At 35.9% G+C, this 18,951-nt stretch overlaps 2 protein-coding genes and 1 pseudogene across 2 annotated transcripts; 1 reads left to right on the forward strand and 2 right to left on the reverse strand.

Annotated features, from left to right (window-relative positions):
* Positions 1-704: 704 nt before the first annotated feature.
* Positions 705-9,778, reverse strand: LOC132185084 (triacylglycerol lipase OBL1-like; annotated as a pseudogene).
* Positions 9,779-10,386: 608 nt separating this feature from the next.
* On the reverse strand, positions 10,387-13,168 carry LOC132185889 (triacylglycerol lipase OBL1-like). The gene is made up of 5 exons (XM_059599696.1): positions 12,865-13,168; positions 12,489-12,682; positions 12,364-12,397; positions 10,860-11,476; positions 10,387-10,774 (listed from the first exon to the last, which is right to left on the reverse strand). The coding sequence occupies exons 1-5, from the start codon at positions 13,166-13,168 to the stop codon at positions 10,490-10,492; spliced, it is 1,434 nt and encodes a 477-aa protein (XP_059455679.1). The 3' UTR covers positions 10,387-10,489.
* A 2,381-nt stretch (positions 13,169-15,549) lies between these two features.
* On the forward strand, positions 15,550-16,263 carry LOC132185085 (uncharacterized). Its single transcript, XM_059598908.1, has one exon. It carries the CDS (start codon positions 15,550-15,552, stop codon positions 16,261-16,263), a length of 714 nt encoding a protein of 237 aa, XP_059454891.1.
* The last annotated feature ends 2,688 nt before the right edge of the window (positions 16,264-18,951 follow it).

Raw genomic sequence — 18,951 nt, forward strand, 5'->3', positions numbered from 1 at the left:
TCCTCTAAGGTTGGGTTTTTGGAGGGCAGTGAATTTGGCTGAACAAAAAGAAAGCAAGATTTAAAGAATAAGCATCAAATAAATAATATTGATGGTCATTAGGCTTCATAAAATATAAATTTTTTATAGTGGTATAAAATATTTTATTTTAATTTTAAATTATATATATATATTTTAATGTCGCCCCTACTAAAATCAATTCTTGGCTCTGTCATTGGGCTAGGTGACAGTGATGGTGTTGGAATGGTAGTTGTCATGGAGTTAGATTGGTAGGGGTAGCATAGTTGTGGATCACACGATTTTTATGGGAAACAATCGAGTTAAGATCTAACTTTCTCATAATTTTATTCCATCAAACTAGGAAGAGAGAAGAATGAGAAAATTTCTTTCGCATAATTTTATTCCATCAAAGTACTTTGTCTCTATTGAATTACAATGCATGCTTAAATAGACAACTAAATCCTAAAGCAATGCCCACTTATTAACTTACCTAACAATGCCTTTATTGAAGCATCCAAAATTATTTAGGACAACACTTGCTACATTGACTCTTTAAAAATTAAAATTAAAATTAAAAAAAAAAAAAAAAGAAGAAGAAGGGTAACAAAACCTTAAAATTATTACATTGATAAGCGAATAATATGTATGGCACTTCCATATATAACAGGTTAGTCAAGTTTAGAATCTCTTTGATGAATTGGATTTTAGTCATTTTGGAGTTGTAGAGCTAAGGATCCCAATCGAGTAGCATTAATTAACATAATCTTGAGGGCAATGTGCTGCTAATCCATGAAATACCAATCCGACCACCCTAAGCATTTGCATTAACCTACTTTCTTTGTAATACGGACCCAGTATATATGGGATTATGAAACTCCGGTTCAGCTCCCAAGCTGCGTTTAAACACTGTGGTATGGCCCATAATAGCGAGAAGTAGTTCTTATTCGGCTCCTCGTATAGAACCTGGACTCCAATCGAAAGGCCTAGTGTAAATCTCATTGTACCACATCTAAAATGAGAGAGAGAGGGAGAGAGCATTGACCTTCCCTTCATAGAAGCTATTGTAGTAGACGCAATGCCCCCAGTGCTCAAAAAAGAGATTAGCTTCATCATCATAAGGGATCCTAGGCACCATGTCATGGCAGTAAACATACCTCCTATACTTGACATCATACTTGTCCATCTTCTCCTTCATATAATCCGCGAGGTGCTTGTTTCCCACCCTTGGCTGCCCAAATGTGTACACCTCCAACCTATCCAACAGCCATGCCTCCTCGTGCATTGCTAGAACAGTCACAAACAGAACCGCTAAAGCTCCACCCAAGCTATGTCCCGTTAATATAAATTTCGCACTCTTATTCTCTTGCAATATGTCTCTCAGCCTTTGTCTGATTGCGTAGTAAGCAAATTGTCGTTGGTTACTTCCTTGTTCTATATCTTTAGGCCATCCTGTTCTTTTGCAGGCCGAGAGCTTTCAAAAAGCCACTGTGAATCTTACCTACGCCTTTAAGTTCAAACCACGAGAGATCAACATCTACCTGCAATGCTACTGGATCGAATGGGTTGGTGCCCCTAAATGCAACCACGATCAACTTATGTTGAGCTCTTGTATCTTGGAACATCATGGCTTGAGTTGACGGTTGTTCTAGTTCTAGGTAATCTGTCAAGCATTGGATTAAAAATGTTTGGGTTTTACGTGGCCAAATAAGAAGAATAAAAATATTGTATAATTGCAAGCAAAGCGGATACTAAAGACAACAACAGAAGAAGAATGATTTTTTCTTTAGATTTTGTAAACGTTGAAGAAACAAATTATTAGGCACAAAACTTAATTAATTTATCAGACGAGACAAAATAAATTAAAGAACCAACCACCAATGCCCCTCCTAATTCGTTTGAATTTTTTTCATAAGGTTCTAATCTGATTTGTTGAGAATAAGGTTGTATATTGAATCACGCTGTATAATGTACAAAAGGGGCCTATATATAGACTTATAATACAGATCTAGTAGAATAAGAAAAGGTAAACCTAATAAACTTAGAATACCAAATAAAGTAAATAACAATAACATAATATTATCTAACAACCCCCCACAAGCTCAAGGTGGAGTGCTACAAACCAACTTGAGGTTGGACACAAGATCACGAAAATGCCCTGAAGGATGTGACTTTGTAAAGATATCTGCAAGCTGATCACAGAACATGACAGAATGAAACTGTAGTGAGCTCTGAAGAAGATGATGACGAACAAAATGACAATCAATCTCAATATGTTTTGTCCGTTCATGAAAAACATCATTATGAGCAATCTGAATAGCACTCTTGTTGTCACAGTATACAGGAGTAGTAGAAGAAAGAGAGACACCCATATCCTGTAACAGCCATCGCAACCAAAGAAGCTCCGTGGTAGTGTTAGCTATATTCTGCCTCGGTGCTAGATCGAGCATCAACAGTCTGTTTCTTACTTTGCCAAGAGATAAGCGAGGTGCCAAGTAAGAAACAATAAGTAGTGGTAGAGCGACGATTTGTTGGATCACCTGCCCAATCAGCATCAAAGAAATGGATCTTGGGCCTAACTCGACCCAAAAGCTAGCTCAAGAGTTGAGGTTTCTCCTCAACCTTATAAATGGACAATTTCCTTAATACCCAGGTAATGTGGGACTTCCAACATGCCCCCTCACGTGTGGCGAGAAGACATTCAAGTTAATACGTGTGACAATGGGTGACGGTGGGCCACAACTAATTGAACCTGACTTTGATACCATATTGAGAATAAAGTTGTATATTGAATCACGCTATATAATGTACAAAAGGAGCCTATATATAGGCTAATAATATAGACCTAGTAGAATAAGAAAAGGTAAACCTAATATACTTAAAATACCAAATAAAGTAAATAACAATAACATAATATTATCTTACAAATTTTAGCTTGTTTGGTCCCCGCCCATTCAATTTTGGTCCTACCCATTCAAAATTTTGGTCCCTACCCATTAAAAGCTAAACGACTTGGCCTCTAAACCTATAAGGCAAACTAATCTGGTAATTAATCCCTACCAATTATACCATAAGACTTTCATGTTGCAATTTTCAGAAGGCAAAAGCGGTGTGCCCACTGCCCAGTATTACAAGCGATGCAACTTTGCACTTAAGCAAGTGGACGTCTGGTGCACTTCATTTATGTTTTTTATTTTATTATATATATATAACAGTAAATGGGGAAAAGGTTACATGAGTTTAAAATACTGAAAAATGGGTGAACTTTCCAACAGCAGACCCTAAAATGAAAATTACCGTAAATAAATTAATTAAGTACAAACAAATAGTAAAAAAAAAAAAAAAAGTGCTTTTAACACTCAAAAAATCTATTTGAATGAGAAAGTATTCGTTTGATAAAAAAAAGTTAAAAGCGTTTTTAAATGTTCAGAAGGCCTAAAAATGACAAAAACCTATTTTTAGCAAAAGCTTAAAAATGAAGCTTTTGCTTAAAAACTTTTTTTGACTTAAAAGCTTTATTTCTCAAATACAATCATAAACAAACTCCTAGTCCACCATGAAGGGTTGCATAAAGTGTTAGCCAAAACAAAAACCAAGTGGCATAGAACCCATGCATTCGCAATCAACTGAACTGATCACAACCAAGCAAAAGCTGGTGAAGGAATTCCAAAACAAATTGGACGAAGAGAAAAACCAATCTTCAGTAGCCAAAGTGTCCGCAACAAGCTCAAACCACAAAAGCACGTACAGAAAAAAAAAAAAAAAAAAAAAAAAAAAAAAAAAATCAACAGAGGAAGGAGTCGGCAGGGTGGAGCGTGAGATAATCCACGACAGGCGCATGGGGATCAGATGGTGCAACAAAGGGAGGCGACAGGGAGCTAAAAGTCCGAGGAACATGGTGGAGTAGGGCATAAGTACCGGAAGGGAAAGATGGAGGGTTATGCCCTACTCCACCATGTTCACATTGACATGTGAAATTTTCAAGAAAATAACTAAAATTTTGATGGGTTTTCACGATCATCAATAACAATAATTTTTTTTGTGCTGGCTTGAAGCTCCTTGAAGCTTTTATTTCGTTGTGTTCAGCAAAGGCGTAGTTTGATTTGTGCACGCGCGTATTGCAGAATGAGTTTTAGGCTTAGGTCAGCTTATTTACTATTTAGCCCCAATCTACGGGTGATGGCTACACTGTTTGTCCATAGAAATGCTTCAACCCACATGGCTTATCTCTTTCTTGCCTTGAGCAGAACCCAGGTTGCCAATTGGGATTTGACATAAGACATGAAATTCATACCATTCAAGAACTCACTGGGCTGGAAAAACATAATGGAATTTAGAGGTCTACAAGAGATTGCGGTTAGTGCCTTAACTGTTAATGTCTTTAACTGCAACCAGGGGAAATTTTTTTATTTTATTTTATTTTTTCATATGGGAAAGGAGAAAAAGAAATTATACCTTGATAGCTGAGTTGAGTTTAGCATGTTAACAATTATATATATAAATAATAATAATAATAAAACCTAAACTCATAAACTATGTTGCGATTTTGCGATTTCTTGCCCTTTTCATTCTCCTAATTACAACTTGTTGGTCCTTAAGGGGTAGCTCAATTGGCTATGAATTATGTCTTTTGAAGTGAAAGTCACTAGTTCGAATCTCCCCTCCCCATTCCCTTGTGTGGACATGTCAAAAAAAAAAAAAAAAAAAAAAATTACAACTTGTTGAAGGCCTGTGCTGTGTGAATGCATAATCACGTTTCTATGATAATTAAGAAGGGGAAGAAAGAAATAAGACGTCAATTTCTTGCCCTTTTCATTCTCTTTGTTTTCATTGTCAAGCTTAATTGATACGCGTCTCTTATTATCTCCCGGAGGCCTGACTTTTCTTTTTCTTTTTCATTTGTGATGAAAAATAAGTATAAAAATTACTAAGGTAATTTTATATAATTTATTGTTGAAGTTACCTTTCATCTAAATCTTCATGACTTTTTAGGAAGCTTGTTTAGATGTTTCATAGGAGTATTTGTATTTCTAATGCTTGTATCCATCACCAGTATGCGCTGCGACAAGAGTTTTCTCGAGCAGTATTCGCATCACTCATTTCCCTTAATGATCTTATTCCTGTTTTTTGAGATCTGTCCGGTTGAGACTTTTAGTAAGCTTGTATTTGATTTTTTCTTTTCTTTTATCTGTTTAATCTCTTTGTTGAATGAATGAAGACTTGTTAAAAAAAAAAATAAATAAATAAAAGATGGGCCAATTGGCCCATAAATCAAAAGGCTCCCAAGCCGTCCAAAAGCATGTTTTAACTAAAGCTCTATGGCCCCGCCTCCGAAGTTGTTGTAATAAGACTTTTGAAAAGCTTTGGCCGACCCACAACTGCATGTATACATACATTGCACCCAAGCATTGCCTTGTCGTAATCAGCATTTCTCAGTATTTTAGATGCATAACGTACTGGAGTTTGATACAAAATGCATTCTGTATGATGATTACGCCGTGGAAATTAACCTGAATTTTGTTACTTATTTTTTGATGTTGTATATTGAAAGAGAAATTGTAGTGCTATTTAGTACATATTCAATTATAGATGATTTTCGAGATCTAAAAATCGGTGAGTTCCATTTTATGAAATAATTGAAATATATTTTATGAAATAATTGTTTTGTGACTTTTTTTTTTTGTTAACACTGAATTTATACTAAGTTTATTTTTATATATTAATTTAATTTATAATCTTAATATATTTCTCATTTATATTTTAACCTCTTTATATTAATATATTTCTCATTTATGCTTGGCCTCCTCCCATCAAAGTTTATGTTCCGTCCCTGAGTCCTAGTTGGACCAGATTGGACAAGAACTCTCCCCGGGATGGGTCATTAGCAATACCCTTCCAAAAGCCCGACTAATCAATTCAACTGACCCACGTTTGTACAGTTGCAGAGCAAATATTCCACACGCTAAGGAGCAAGTGGGATGTAAAGTCTTATTCCTTTAGTTGAATATTCCAAGGCCCGGCGGCACCTGCTCAAATTATTTCTTGGAATCTCAACGCACTACAGAAAATTTGGCCATAGCCACCATTTGTTTTGTTTTGTTTTGTTTTTACATGTCCGTACATGCAAGAGGGGGAGAGAGATATTCGAACTAATGACCTCCATTTCATTAGGTATGGTCCTAACCGAATAAACTACCTTTTGGGGATGCTACCAATGTTTTAGCAACAACTAGAAAGTCATTATAAGCAATGACTTGTCCTATTAGTGACAATAACAATCATCCTATTACTATTCTATTAGCAATGACTTCTTATAGTTGTTGTGAATACGACAAAAAAATTTCATTATAAACGACTTGTCGTATTAGCTACGATAACAGTCATCCTAATACTTTTATTATTATTTTTTTTTTTTTGACATGTTCACACAAGGGAAAGGGGATTCAACTAGTATATATATATATATATATATATATATATATATATATATATATATATATATATTTTGACATGTCCACACAAGGGAAAGGGGCAAGGAGATTCGAACTAGTGACCTTCGCTTCATGAGGAATGGTCCACAGCCAATTGAGCTATCCTTTGGGGACCAGTCATCCTAATACTATTCTATTAGCAATGACTTCCTATAGTCGTTGTGAATACAACAAAAAAATTTCATTATAAGTAACGACTTGTCGTATTAGCAATAATAACAGTCATCCTAATTTTTTTTTTTTTTTTGACTTGTCTACACAAGGGAAGGGGGATGAGGATTCGAACTAGTGACCTCCGCTTCATGAAGCGTAATCCACAGCTGATTGAGGTACCCCAAGTATTTCATTTGCGAAAAAAAATGAAGAAGAAATTGTATCATGATCATTGATGGGCAATGGGCATCATAAAATTAAACAAATGCATGTATTATATATGTTTTGGCAAGTAAATGATATATAGTTACACTCCATAGATCTCTGATGGTGGTTTGAGCGAATGCTTCATTTTCATATGCCAATTTGGAGGCCATCATAGCGAGGGATGCGTTATATTTTGGGTTATTAGGTCGAATGCTTTTGTCTAATTCCACTCTTTTATCAAGATTTCCCACCACAGATGTGAACGTGGCTGATGGCCTATTCGGCCACACAAAACTTCCTGCATAAATTAACCCAATCATGGTTTAATTATGCATTAATTAATTACAATTGCATTATAACACATGCATATATTATATATAGCATTACTACTATGGCTATGCATGCATACAATTTTGGGAAATTTCTTTATATTTGGAACTAACCTATATGATGCATTGCTCAATATACTAAGGGAAATGCTAGAGTCCCAACTTGGAGGCCCAACTTAAGTTCAACTTTTGATTTATTTTTTTATTTAAAAAAAAAAAAGAAAGAAAGAAGCTAAATAGCAAATGAAAAAAATGTGTGGATGAATAATATCTATTTTCTGTCTTTATTTTCTTTGGTATTTTAAAAATAAAAAATAAAATGATATTTTCCTTCATAAAAATGTCATTTGTTTTTTTTTAAAAAAAAAATGATACTTTTATGAAGAAGAATAACATTTTGTATTTTTTTTAAAAAAATACTAAATAAAGCTAGCAAGGACCAAAAATAGATATTATTCTTTCACACATTTTTTTTTTCATTTTCTATTTAGCTTTTTTAAAAAAATAAGTCAAAAGTTGGAATTAAGTTAGGCTTCTAAGTTGGGTACCTATCATCCCTCATATACTAATTAGGAGAAACTGCAACGAAAATGATAAATGCATAATTTAAACTCAACTTTTGCCTAACTTTTCTCTTAAGTTTAAAAAAATTGCCTGTGGAGGAGAGAAAGAAATAAATTTGGTCTAGAAGTTAGGCCAAAGTTGGATTTAAGTTGTGGTTGTATTACAACTCAAACTGCAATTAATCCCCCTCATGTTTTTTTTGTTATAAAAAATAAAATAAAAAATTACAAAGATTTAGGCGTTGGTTCAAATTCAACGAAATTTACAAAAATATTTAAGCTCGAATTTTTGCAATTTTGTTATTAAAAAAAAAAAAAAAAAAGGAGTATTTTGGAAATTTTTACAATATTTTATGAAAAATTGTAATGGAGTGGGACATTGCAAAAAAATTGAAAGTTTGATACCATAAATGGGTTTTTAAACTTTTGAGAAATAATTTTAAAACGTGTGAAAGTTGATGGGATTTTGTAAAATTTCTCCTAGTAATTATTAGCTACTGTACATAAAATAAATAAAAAACCTTCTAAAATATTTGAAAAAAAGATTCAGCCACTGCTCCAACATTTTCCCTATCTGAAGCATGGGCTTTCCCCAATAAAGGAGGAGTTTCTGCACAAAGAGGGAGATGAATATGACCCATCGGCGCCTAAAATCTTCCTTTTCCTCCTTCGTGCGCTGGATGAATCTACTGGCCGGTTTCTGATGTAAAAGAAAGCGCAGAAAGCGAACAAGATCATACAAACTTGCATTTTCTGGCTTAAGCAACATATAATTGTCACAGAATTGACTCTCATAAGGTGCCAAGGCTTAATTAGAAGCAATGAAGAAGATGATTGATGAGTTTCTATATATGTCAACGTCTCAATTGGAAATACTTTGGAAATATAGGAGAGCGATTTCATATTTTTATGAGAAATGCTAAAAATTATTTTCTTAATTAACCATCTCCCTATAATGAATGAATAAATCTACCATTGAATTTTTGTAGGATCTACATGAGTTCACAAATAAATGGTAGATCCATTAGATTTGCAAAAAAAAAGATGGTCAAAAGACGATTGAGAGAATGATGTATATCATATCTCTATTTTTATATATGTACTATACTTCTTTTGAGTGTCTTAGTGTGAAAAGGAATTGGTAAGAGATCCTACTCTTCAGCAGCTTCTCTCCTCTGAAAAATGGGTTGCTTTGAACACTTATGTGCCATCTTGTGGGCACACTTAATTGTAAAAATGAGACATTTATCACCTTGTCTTTGAAATTATTCTTACTTACTCTCGTATGGACAAAAATTTCTTTCAAACCGGTCTGGAGAAAATATCTTTCAACCCATGAAAAATAGTGCAAAGTGTCTATAAATATTTAAAAGACACATTAAATTTAGTCAATATTAATAAATTGCTATTAATAAGGTTAATAATTTAATATGTATTTTAAATGTTTATGAATAATTGACACTATTTTTTCCAAACTGATTTAGAATAAATTTCTATCCCTCTTATATTATTTCCTTTTTATTTTATGGATTAAGAGCGGTAAAGATCTCCTTTAATAACCACCCCTTTTCACTCTCTCCATATTGAATAGAATAGAATAGGAAAAAAAAATTATAGCAAATATCACGTACGTAACATAAAAAACTCACAAAACACGCTCAATTATGTTGCTTAGTAAAAGAGCATTAACAACACGTGAGCCTATTTGACAATATTCTTCTTCAATTATATCCTCCCGACTCCCGAGTCATAGCCACTGTTCTGTCTGGTTTGACAGGTTTTGTTTCTCCCTTTTGGAAGTTTCCTTTTCACCAAGGGTCCAACACAGCTTGGCGCAAAAATGGGAATACTGAAATGACTAGAGATTATGTTCACTATGAATATTATTAAATATGATTGATACATTGATTTTTGAAAGTTTTCCATTTGCTAAATTTATGGGCAATATAATTTATTTTATTATTTTGTTTTTGGGGAAGGAAAATGGGCAACTCTTCTTGAGTACAGTGATGTATGATCTCTGATTCTCTTTTGCCATTCTTACAATTAATCACGGCCACGAAATTTCTAATTGATGTTGGGTATAATTATGAGAAATGAATATTTTTCTTCTATTTTTTAAAATTATTATTGAATTTGTGGATTCATGTTAATTCCATACGTAAGCCTCACAGATCTAATGATAATTTTAAAAAGTAAAAGAATGAGAGAAGGACTATGAAATGATGTATAACATATCTCATATAATTATATACATGTCAGTAGAATCAATTTTCTTCTTGATCTTGATTCTTGAACATTTGTATATGTATATATAAAAGAGATATTTATGTTAAATTGCCACTTGTTTCATAAGCTTAAATTGGTAGGAAGAGGTAAATTTAATAATTTAATCAATACTTTAATATTCTCCCTAGTATAGTTAACATTTTCCCTCACGTTTTGGCTCTAACTTTGAGTTTGAACTCATGACAGTTAGCTCTGATATCAGGTTAAATAATCACTTATCGTAAAAGTTTAATCTTATAAGAAGAGATTAATTATTTAATTATATTCTAACAATTTCATGCTCCCATAAAGTAGGCATAGGTTTAAAAGACGTAATTCTCTCTTAAAGTAGATAAAAATAAAATAAAATCACATTATCCTTTCAAAGTACATCTTACTAATTAAGAAGAAGTTGTCGGTTGCCGGTTGCCGGTTACCACAACGAAAACTTGAAAGGTATGACATATTGTTGTCTAGCTGGTCAATCAACGACTTTAGAATCTCTTTGATGAATTGGGTTTTGGAGGCCGTCTAGAGCCAAGGACCCCAATCGGGTAGCATTAACATAATCTTGAGGACAATGTGCTGCGAATCCGGGAAACACCAATCCAGCCACCCTAATCATTTTCATTAACCAACTCTCTTTGTAGTCGGGACCCTTTATGTATGGAATTATGAAACTCCGGACCAACTCCCAAACTGCGTTTACGCACTTCGGTATAACCCATAATAATGCAAAGTAGTTCTTATTTGGCTCCAATTCTACCTGCACTCCAATCAGACGGCCTAGTGTAAATCTCATTGTACTACATCTAAAAAGAGAGAACGAGAGAGAGACAGAGAGCACTGACCTTTCCTTTATAAAAGCTATTGTAGTAGAGGCTGGGCCCCCAATGCTCAAAAAAGAGATCATTTTCATCATCATAAGGGATCCTAGGTACCAAATCATTGCAGTAAACATACCTCAAATGCCTGACATTATACTCCTTCAACTTCTCCTTCATATAATCTCCGAGTTGCTTGTCTCCCACCCTTGGCTGCCCAAAAGTGTAAACCCCCTCCAACCTATTCAACAACAATTCCTCCTCGTGCATTGCCAGAACAGTCACAAACAGAATTGCCAATGCTCCTCCCAAGCTATGCCCCGTCAATATAAATTTCGCACTCTCATTCTTTTCCAATATTTCTCTCAGCCTTTGTCTGATTACATAGTAAGCATATTGTGGTTGCTTACTTCCTTGTTGTATTTCTTTGGGCCACCCTTTGCCCTTTTGCAGGCCCAGAGCTTTAAAAAAGCCACCATGAATCTTACCCACGCCTTCGAGCTTAAACCACGAGAGATCGACGTCTGTCTGCCATGCTACTGGATCGAATGGGCTGGTACCCCTAAATGCAACCACGAGCAGGTTAGGTTGAACTCTTGTATCTTGGAACATCATGGCTTGAGTCGAAACTTTTCCCATGTAATCTGTGCGTGTCAAGCATTTGGATTACCACTGTTTTTATTTTTCTACGTGCTCGAAAACGAAGATAAAATATATTGTATAATTGCAAGCAAAGCATATATATACTAACTAAAAGCAATAATAGAAGCAGAATTATTTGAAAAATGAATGGTTAATTTGTTCTTTAGATTTGCGAACGTTAAATAAACAAATTATTGGGTACAAATTAGCTTAATTAATTTATCAGACATGGCATAATAAATTAAAGAATCATCCATCAACAAGTTCATATATAGTAACAGATGGTAAAAATATTACACCCAGATTTGTGAGGCCTAATGGTTAGGAGAATGGTGTCAGTCTTATGAGGAACGAAAAAAAAATATAGATTACATTAATTAAATTATCGTCTTGATAAAAACGAAGATAAGAACTGATTTTGGTCCAACTTGATAAAAAAATTATCGTCTTAAAAGTGCAAGCAACGTGATTTTAATTTTTTTTTTTTCCCTTCTTTAATTTACAACTGAACTTTTTCTTCTCAATCATGGAAGCCATCATTATTTAATTTTGTGATTACAACAACATACAAAATTAATTAAGCCTATTGTTTACATCAGCGGACAAATCTAATAGTAATCTGGAGTGTATATTTTAATCACAGCCATAAATTAACTTCAAATTGCCATATTTTAATCACAACCAACAGTACTACGTACCGTTCACCCAATATGTATTATTGCTGATGATTTATGTCTAAAGACGGAAAGTTTTAAGTACAAGCAATATTACAAAGATAGGTTTCTTTCAGATCAAGAGATTAGGTAAGAATACTGTAGTAACCTAGACCTGTGGCTGTCTAACCATAAACTTTTTTAAGAATATACAATCAAGGTTGCTTAATTCTTACCGTTCCAGAAGTTGTAGAACCCCAAGTATTCCATCTGCACAAAAAAGAAAAAAGAAAATGGTTCACGGGAAATGGGAAATGGGCATCATAAAATATTTAAACATATAAATGATAATGATACTTACACCCCACTGATCTTTGATTGTGGTTTGAACGAATGCTTCATTTTCGTATGCCAATTTGGAGGCCATCATAGCAAGGGAACCGTTATATTTTGGGTTTTCAGGTCTGATGTTTTTGTCTAATTCCTTTCTTTGATCAAGATTTCCCACCACAGATGTGAACGTCGCCGATGAACTATCCGGCCACACCACATTTCCTACATAAATTAACCCAAGCATGGTTTAATTATGCATTAATTATCGTTAGAAAACATACATAATAGCATTAATATTACTCCATGCATGCAATTCCTTTATATTTGGAACTAACCTATATGATGCTCAATATACTAATTAACTAATTAGCTACATAGAATTAAAAAATAATAATTAACCTGACCTTTTAAGAAATTTGACAAGAGCATGAGAAATCCACCATTTTGTGGAAGAAGATTCAACCAGAGCTCCAGCTTATACCCCACTTGAACCATGGGCTTTCCCCAAGAAAGGAGGAGTTTCTGCGCAAAGAGGGAGTTGAATATGTACCATCGGCGCCAAAAATCTTCCTTTCGTTCTTTCGTGTAGTGGATGTTACTCGTTTCTGATGTAGAGAAAAGTAGAAACCGAACAAGATCACATAAACTTGCATGTTCTGGCTTGAGCAACATATGATGGTCTGAGAATTGTGTCTCATAAGGCGCCATGGCTCAAAAGCAATGAAGAAGATGATTGATGAGTTGCTGTATATATATTTCAACGTCTCAATTGAGAATACTTTGAAAAATATTATAGGAAAGTGTTTTCGTATTTATATGCATGATCTGTACTGTAGAAAGAATTATGACTTTTATTTAATTAAATAATTTTACTTGTTCGCTTCTGACTTATTCATATATATATATATATATGCACTTTTTATGTACTATAATTAATAAAAAGTACTCTGATTTTTAATTAGGACACCATAAGTGTTTATATCATGTCACCATCTGTCGGAATGGAGCCAGAATTGTTTATTTAGAGCCTTTTTAGAGATGCTAAAGCATGAATGAAAATGCAATTTCTATTTTGATAGGAGCCAAATTTAATAATGGGCTATTTTTTTTTTTTTTAATTAATAATGTCTACATTGAAATTAACGTTTATGCTAGAAAGGAATACTGTAAGCGAATCCCTTATAATTGGCTTTCTCTATGATCTACGTTTTTTTAACGTGGAATATCAATCTATTAATAATGTATACATCACGCTTAATAGATTTCAGATAGAAACAAATAAGTCATGGTATTATTATGACTTTCTGAGCTGCAGGTTATCTATTTCTTTGTTAATAGTTAATCTATTGCATTTGTAAGATAATATAAAGAAAATATAGGCAAATTATTGACACTAAGCATTTCTCTATATATTTTATGTTATTTTCTGTAATTTTTAAAATTTATTGGTACAAATGAAGTATATTGCAATTTTCTGATAGTTTGAGAGAATATTACTTCAATTAAAAGTTTGCAAAAACATTACAAATTGAATAATAGTTTGAGAAATGAGTGCCTCATTTTTCACGTTTTGTGAAGTAGGGCGTAACAATTTGCCAAAGTTGTTAGTATCCATTTCATGCGCAACCAGTAAGGCGTAACAATTTGCCAAAGTTGTTAGTACCCATTTCATGCGCAACGAGTGACGCATCTAACATTATATATGAAGTTAATGTTAGTACGTATTTTAAAAAATTTAAATAACGTAAAATCATGTATACTGTTAAATATATTGACTTTAAATTTTGACCCTAAAATAAATACTATATGTTAAAATTAAAATAACGTCTCCTCCAAGCTTTCAGCCTCTTCATTAATGGGTTCAGGTATCCAAAATCGCTAGTGAAATTGTGAGCAATTTTTTAGGTATAAATCACTCTCACAATGTAAGCTTTCGTGACTCCACCGCCCAAAGGAAAAAAAAAAAAAACACACGCGGAAGAATCACGTGAAACAATTCCAAAAAAGTTTGTCTTCCTCTCGATCGACTACGTACGAAAACACTGTGGACGTTGAAACTGATGACTGAAGTTTAGGTGGTTGAGATTGTACGATTCTATTTTAGGTGGTCAGTTTTATAAGTTTGATCTGATTAATTAGATAGATGCATAAAAAAAGCAATGTAAGTTAAGGTACTCGATCAGTCTCGTATTCAACAATTACCCATGTAGTAGTCAAAGCCCAGTTAAGGAATACCGTAGAAAATTACGAAACAAAAGTCTTCTTTCTTGCTTTTGGGTTAAGTAATAATTAAAGCCAAGATGGTTGTACATATTGCAATTAGTCAATGAACGCATGGTAACTTCCGGGAAGATAAGAAACCAACTCTTGGTTTGAGGAATTTTAGGATTAGAATTGAATGATTCAAAGATATATAGTATGTTATCATTATTACTTGATAACATTAGAAGTGGTTTATTTCTATTATGTATTATAATTAGTGTCTATTTAAAAACATAAGAAAGCTAATAAAATGATGAATGAGTTAATTGTTATCAAACGTTTAAATTTGTTGTTAAGAGGTTAAGGATTTTTCAAATTATTAAAGTGTTGATAAAATTTATCTTTTCTTATTATAAGTTTAAGCTTTTGAGATAAATAGTAATTTAACATACAGTACAAAAAACAGAGTGTTTTTTGATGTGGCTAACAATAACACACTTTTTACCACATTGATAATTATTGACGTGGTTACAGTGACACGTTAATTAAAACTTTATTGATGTGGCGCATTTCCGTACATCAATAATTATTGACGTTTTTTTTCCGGTGACCGGAAAGCTCCAACTTCGAAGAAACTAGTGGGGACAATGGGAGGTGTAGCCTTTGAGGTGGCGCTACCTATTGTCCGTTGAGGCCACTAGGGAGAGATTGGAGTTCCTAACCGGAATTTTTGGTGCGAAAGGATTGTTTTTTTGTGGTACTGGAGGAATCCATCAGAACGTTTCCTGGCGGTTGTTTTCTCTCTAGCCTAGAACTAGAGGAGAAGGAAAAGTTTCTCATAATCTTCAAGAGATTTTTGAGAGTATTATTTCGTTTCTGTGGTGACAATGGCGGAGGATCTGCCCAACATTTGGGCTAAGCTTTCATTATCTGAAGGTGAGGAAGCAGAGGTGGAGATTCAAGCTGGGGATGTGACAAAGGTGATTAACCGTGGACAATTGTGCATTGTGGGGAAACTCATGTCGGAGCGAGTAGTAAGCAAGGAGTCTATCAAAACTACGCTTAAACGATGGTGGCGACTTACTGGAACTATGTCTTTCAAAGTTATAGGAGGGAACCTTTTTTTGATTGAATTTGAGAAAGCCAACGATAAGATGCGAGTCTTAGAAGGAAGACCCTGGGTGTTTGAAGGCAATCTTTTCTTGGTGGAAGACTTCGATGGCAGATCATCGCCCACAGATATCCGCTTTGACAAAGCTGCTTTCTGGGTGCGAATGATGAAGTTACCGCTGGCTTGCATGAGCAGAGAAGTTGGACTAAAACTGGGAAGCTCAGTTGGGACCGTTGAGGAGGTGGACACGGACGGAGACGGAATTGGGTGGGGGGAATTCCTTCGAGTGAAGATCTGGATTGAACTGAACAAGCCTCTCCCCCGAGGCCGGATGCTGAGATATGAAGGGAAATCTCATCTGATTGGTTTCCAATATGAAAGGTTACCCAAATTCTGTTTTCACTGTGGAATAATATGTGATGGGCCAGAGGGATGTTTGAAGAGGAAAACTATGAGAAACCAGGAGGGTTTCACCCAGTTTGGACCATAGATGAGGGCGCATTCACCAACTAGAAGCGGCGACAGATTGCTGGACCGACATGCAGATAGACCCACAAGGCAGGAGGAAGAAAACTGGCCGAAAAAAGCAGAGCATACTGGAAGGAGAGGCCGGGACCGGAAACGGGGAGCGGAGGAATCAGGCAAGAACGCCGGTGCAGGCGAGCCAAATCCGGAAAGTCAGCAACAATATCCCACGAAAACTGCAACCTTCAATGCTGACGGAATTACAGGGAGGAAAGAGGGAATTTTCCTAAACAAAAGCAACACAGATATGGAAGGTAATAATGTGAGTGTTATGAAGGAAAAATTTGAATTCAAATCCATCAAAACAACGGCGCATGAGAATGGCTCTCAGGAAGGAAAGAATCGGGAGGCTTTAAAGAGAAGTTTGCTGGCAGAATTAACACCAATCAATGACAAGCGCGGAACGTGGCAGTCCAGGGATGAAGCAATAAGAGTCAGCCAGCCGAAGCAGGCCGTGGGCTATGAGGGGATAGTTACCAATGTTGGGGGCCCATATTCAGGTCCAAAACTTTCAGAGATTGAACTCTCGTTGAAAGAGGCCAAGGAAGGGAAAACATTGGGGACTGAATTAACTCAAAGTGACCAAGGAGGGACCAAAGGCTCTTGGAAACGGAAGAGTAGAGATGAGATGAAAACATCTCTTGACTCTCAGCATACTGCTGAAACCAGTTGTAAGAAACGGGTTATTGGGAGCGACGGAAAATCCAAGGGGCCTGAATCTACGCCCAGCTTGGTAAGCAATACAAATGATTTCAATGAAGGATCGGGGATGGTGGCGGCTGGTGACCAGCCCCGCCGACCGCAATGAACATATTAAGCTAGAAATGTCGAGGGCTTGGGAACCTCCGAACAGTTCATGAATTTCGCCGGATGGTGAAAGATAAGCGTCCCCATTTAGTCTTCCTAATGGAGACTAAATTACAAAAAGAAAAATTAGAGCCAATCCGTCTGAAGATGGGTTTTGATAATATGTTCGTGGTGGATTGTGTGGGAAGAAGCGGGGGCTTAGCCTTATTTTGGGAAGAAGGATGGGAGGTGGAGGTTCAAAATTATAGCAAACGTCACATAAATGCTATAGTTCACAACCGTCAGCGGGATTTATATTGGAAGTTCACCGGATTCTACGGCCACCCGGACCCAACTAGAAGGCATGAAGGATGGAACATCTTAAAACATTTGGCTCGGTTAGCCCCTGACCCATGGCTAGTCCTTGGTGATTTTAATGAGGTTTTGACACTGTCGGAAAAACATGGGGGAAACATAAGGCACAGACATCTCATGGAGGCCTTCCGACAAACCTTAGAGGAATGTGGACTAACTGATTTGGGATATAAAGGCCCAAGGTTTACTTGGAGTAACGGCCAAGAGGACCAAGCACTCATAAAGGAAAGGCTTGATAGGGGAGTTTGCAATATTGCGTGGAGAACCATGTTCCCGGAATCTCGACTTATTGTGGGTACGGCCATAAGCTCCGATCATGCTCCTTTAGTTCTACAACTCTGTGGGGCTGCAATACAGAATCGTGAAGGCCAAAGATTCTATTATGATGCTACGTGGGATTTGGATGAAGGGTGCAGGGAGGTGATAAAAAATTCTTGGCTATTTGAGGGGCGACCTGCTACGAAGTGGGCAGACTTTTCCTCTAAAATGGAAGCTTGTGTGGAAAATGTGCTTCTCTGGAGGAAGGAGAATAAACAAAGCCTCCAAGACTCGATACAAAACCTGCAACGGAGACTCAGAATTCTCCAAACCAGGGAGGGTGGTTCGGCTGAAGAAGAGATCAAAAAAACCAAGATGGAACTTCAATGCTTGCTTGATAAGGAAGAGCTTTGGTGGAGACAAAGAGCGAAAGAGGAATGGCTTAAGTATGGCGATCGTAATACAAAGTATTTCCATACTTGTGCCAACTCCAGGAGACGACGAAATCAGGTGGGCAGAATTACTGATGAAGCTGGGCTGACTTGGGAGACTAGAGAGTCGGTTGAAGGGGCCTTTGTGGCTTATTTCGCTCAGCTCTTTTCTAAGGGCCCCCCGGGCGATTATGGTCCCTGCATTCAGCCTCTATCAAGCCGGGTCACGCAATCTATGAACGAGGAGCTGCTCCAGAATTTTACAGCAATGGAAATCAAAGAAGCTCTATTTCAGATGGCACCTTTGAAAGCACCAGGCCCGGATGGGCTCAATGCATGCTTCTTTCAAAAGAATTGGCCTACCATGGGGGAGGAAGTGTGTGCCGTCTTACTTGGTATTATTAACTCTGGTATGGTACCTCAAGCTCTGAATTTAACTTATGTAGCTTTAATTCCGAAGAATAAGAACCCCCAATGCGTTACGGAATTTCGGCCAATTAGCTTATGTAATGTGCTTTATAAAATTTTATCGAAGGTGTTAGCTAATCGGTTAAAAAAGATTTTACCTCTGATTATTGACCCAAAACAAAGTGCTTTTATCCCGGGCCTCCTCATTACGGATAATGTACTTGCGGCCTACGAGACGCTCCATACAATGCATTCGGGGTTGAAAGGAAAAAAAAGTTTTATGGCCGTTAAGCTCGATATGAGCAAGGCCTACGATAGGGTGGAATGGGGTTTTTTAGAAGCTGTGATGCAGCTGATGGGCTTTGATGGGAGGTGGATTTCACTAGTCATGATGT

The sequence above is a fragment of the Corylus avellana genome, chromosome ca6 (assembly GCF_901000735.1).
Source record: "Corylus avellana chromosome ca6, CavTom2PMs-1.0".
NCBI classification, from domain to species: Eukaryota; Viridiplantae; Streptophyta; class Magnoliopsida; order Fagales; family Betulaceae; genus Corylus; species Corylus avellana.

Excerpts from the sequence above, each read along its gene's own strand:
- LOC132185085 (XM_059598908.1), top strand. The coding sequence starts at position 15,550 with ATGGCGGAGGATCTGCCCAACATTTGGGCTAAGCTTTCATTATCTGAA.
- LOC132185889 (XM_059599696.1), bottom strand. The coding sequence starts at position 13,168 with ATGGCGCCTTATGAGACACAATTCTCAGACCATCATATGTTGCTCAAG. Across the intron at positions 12,398-12,488 it reads CAATCAAAGATCAGTGGGGT|ATGGAATACTTGGGGTTCTA; the intron begins GTAAGTATCATT and ends TTTTTTGTGCAG. Across the intron at positions 11,477-12,363 it reads GTTCTACAACTTCTGGAACG|ATTACATGGGAAAAGTTTCG; the intron begins GTAAGAATTAAG and ends TGACACGCACAG.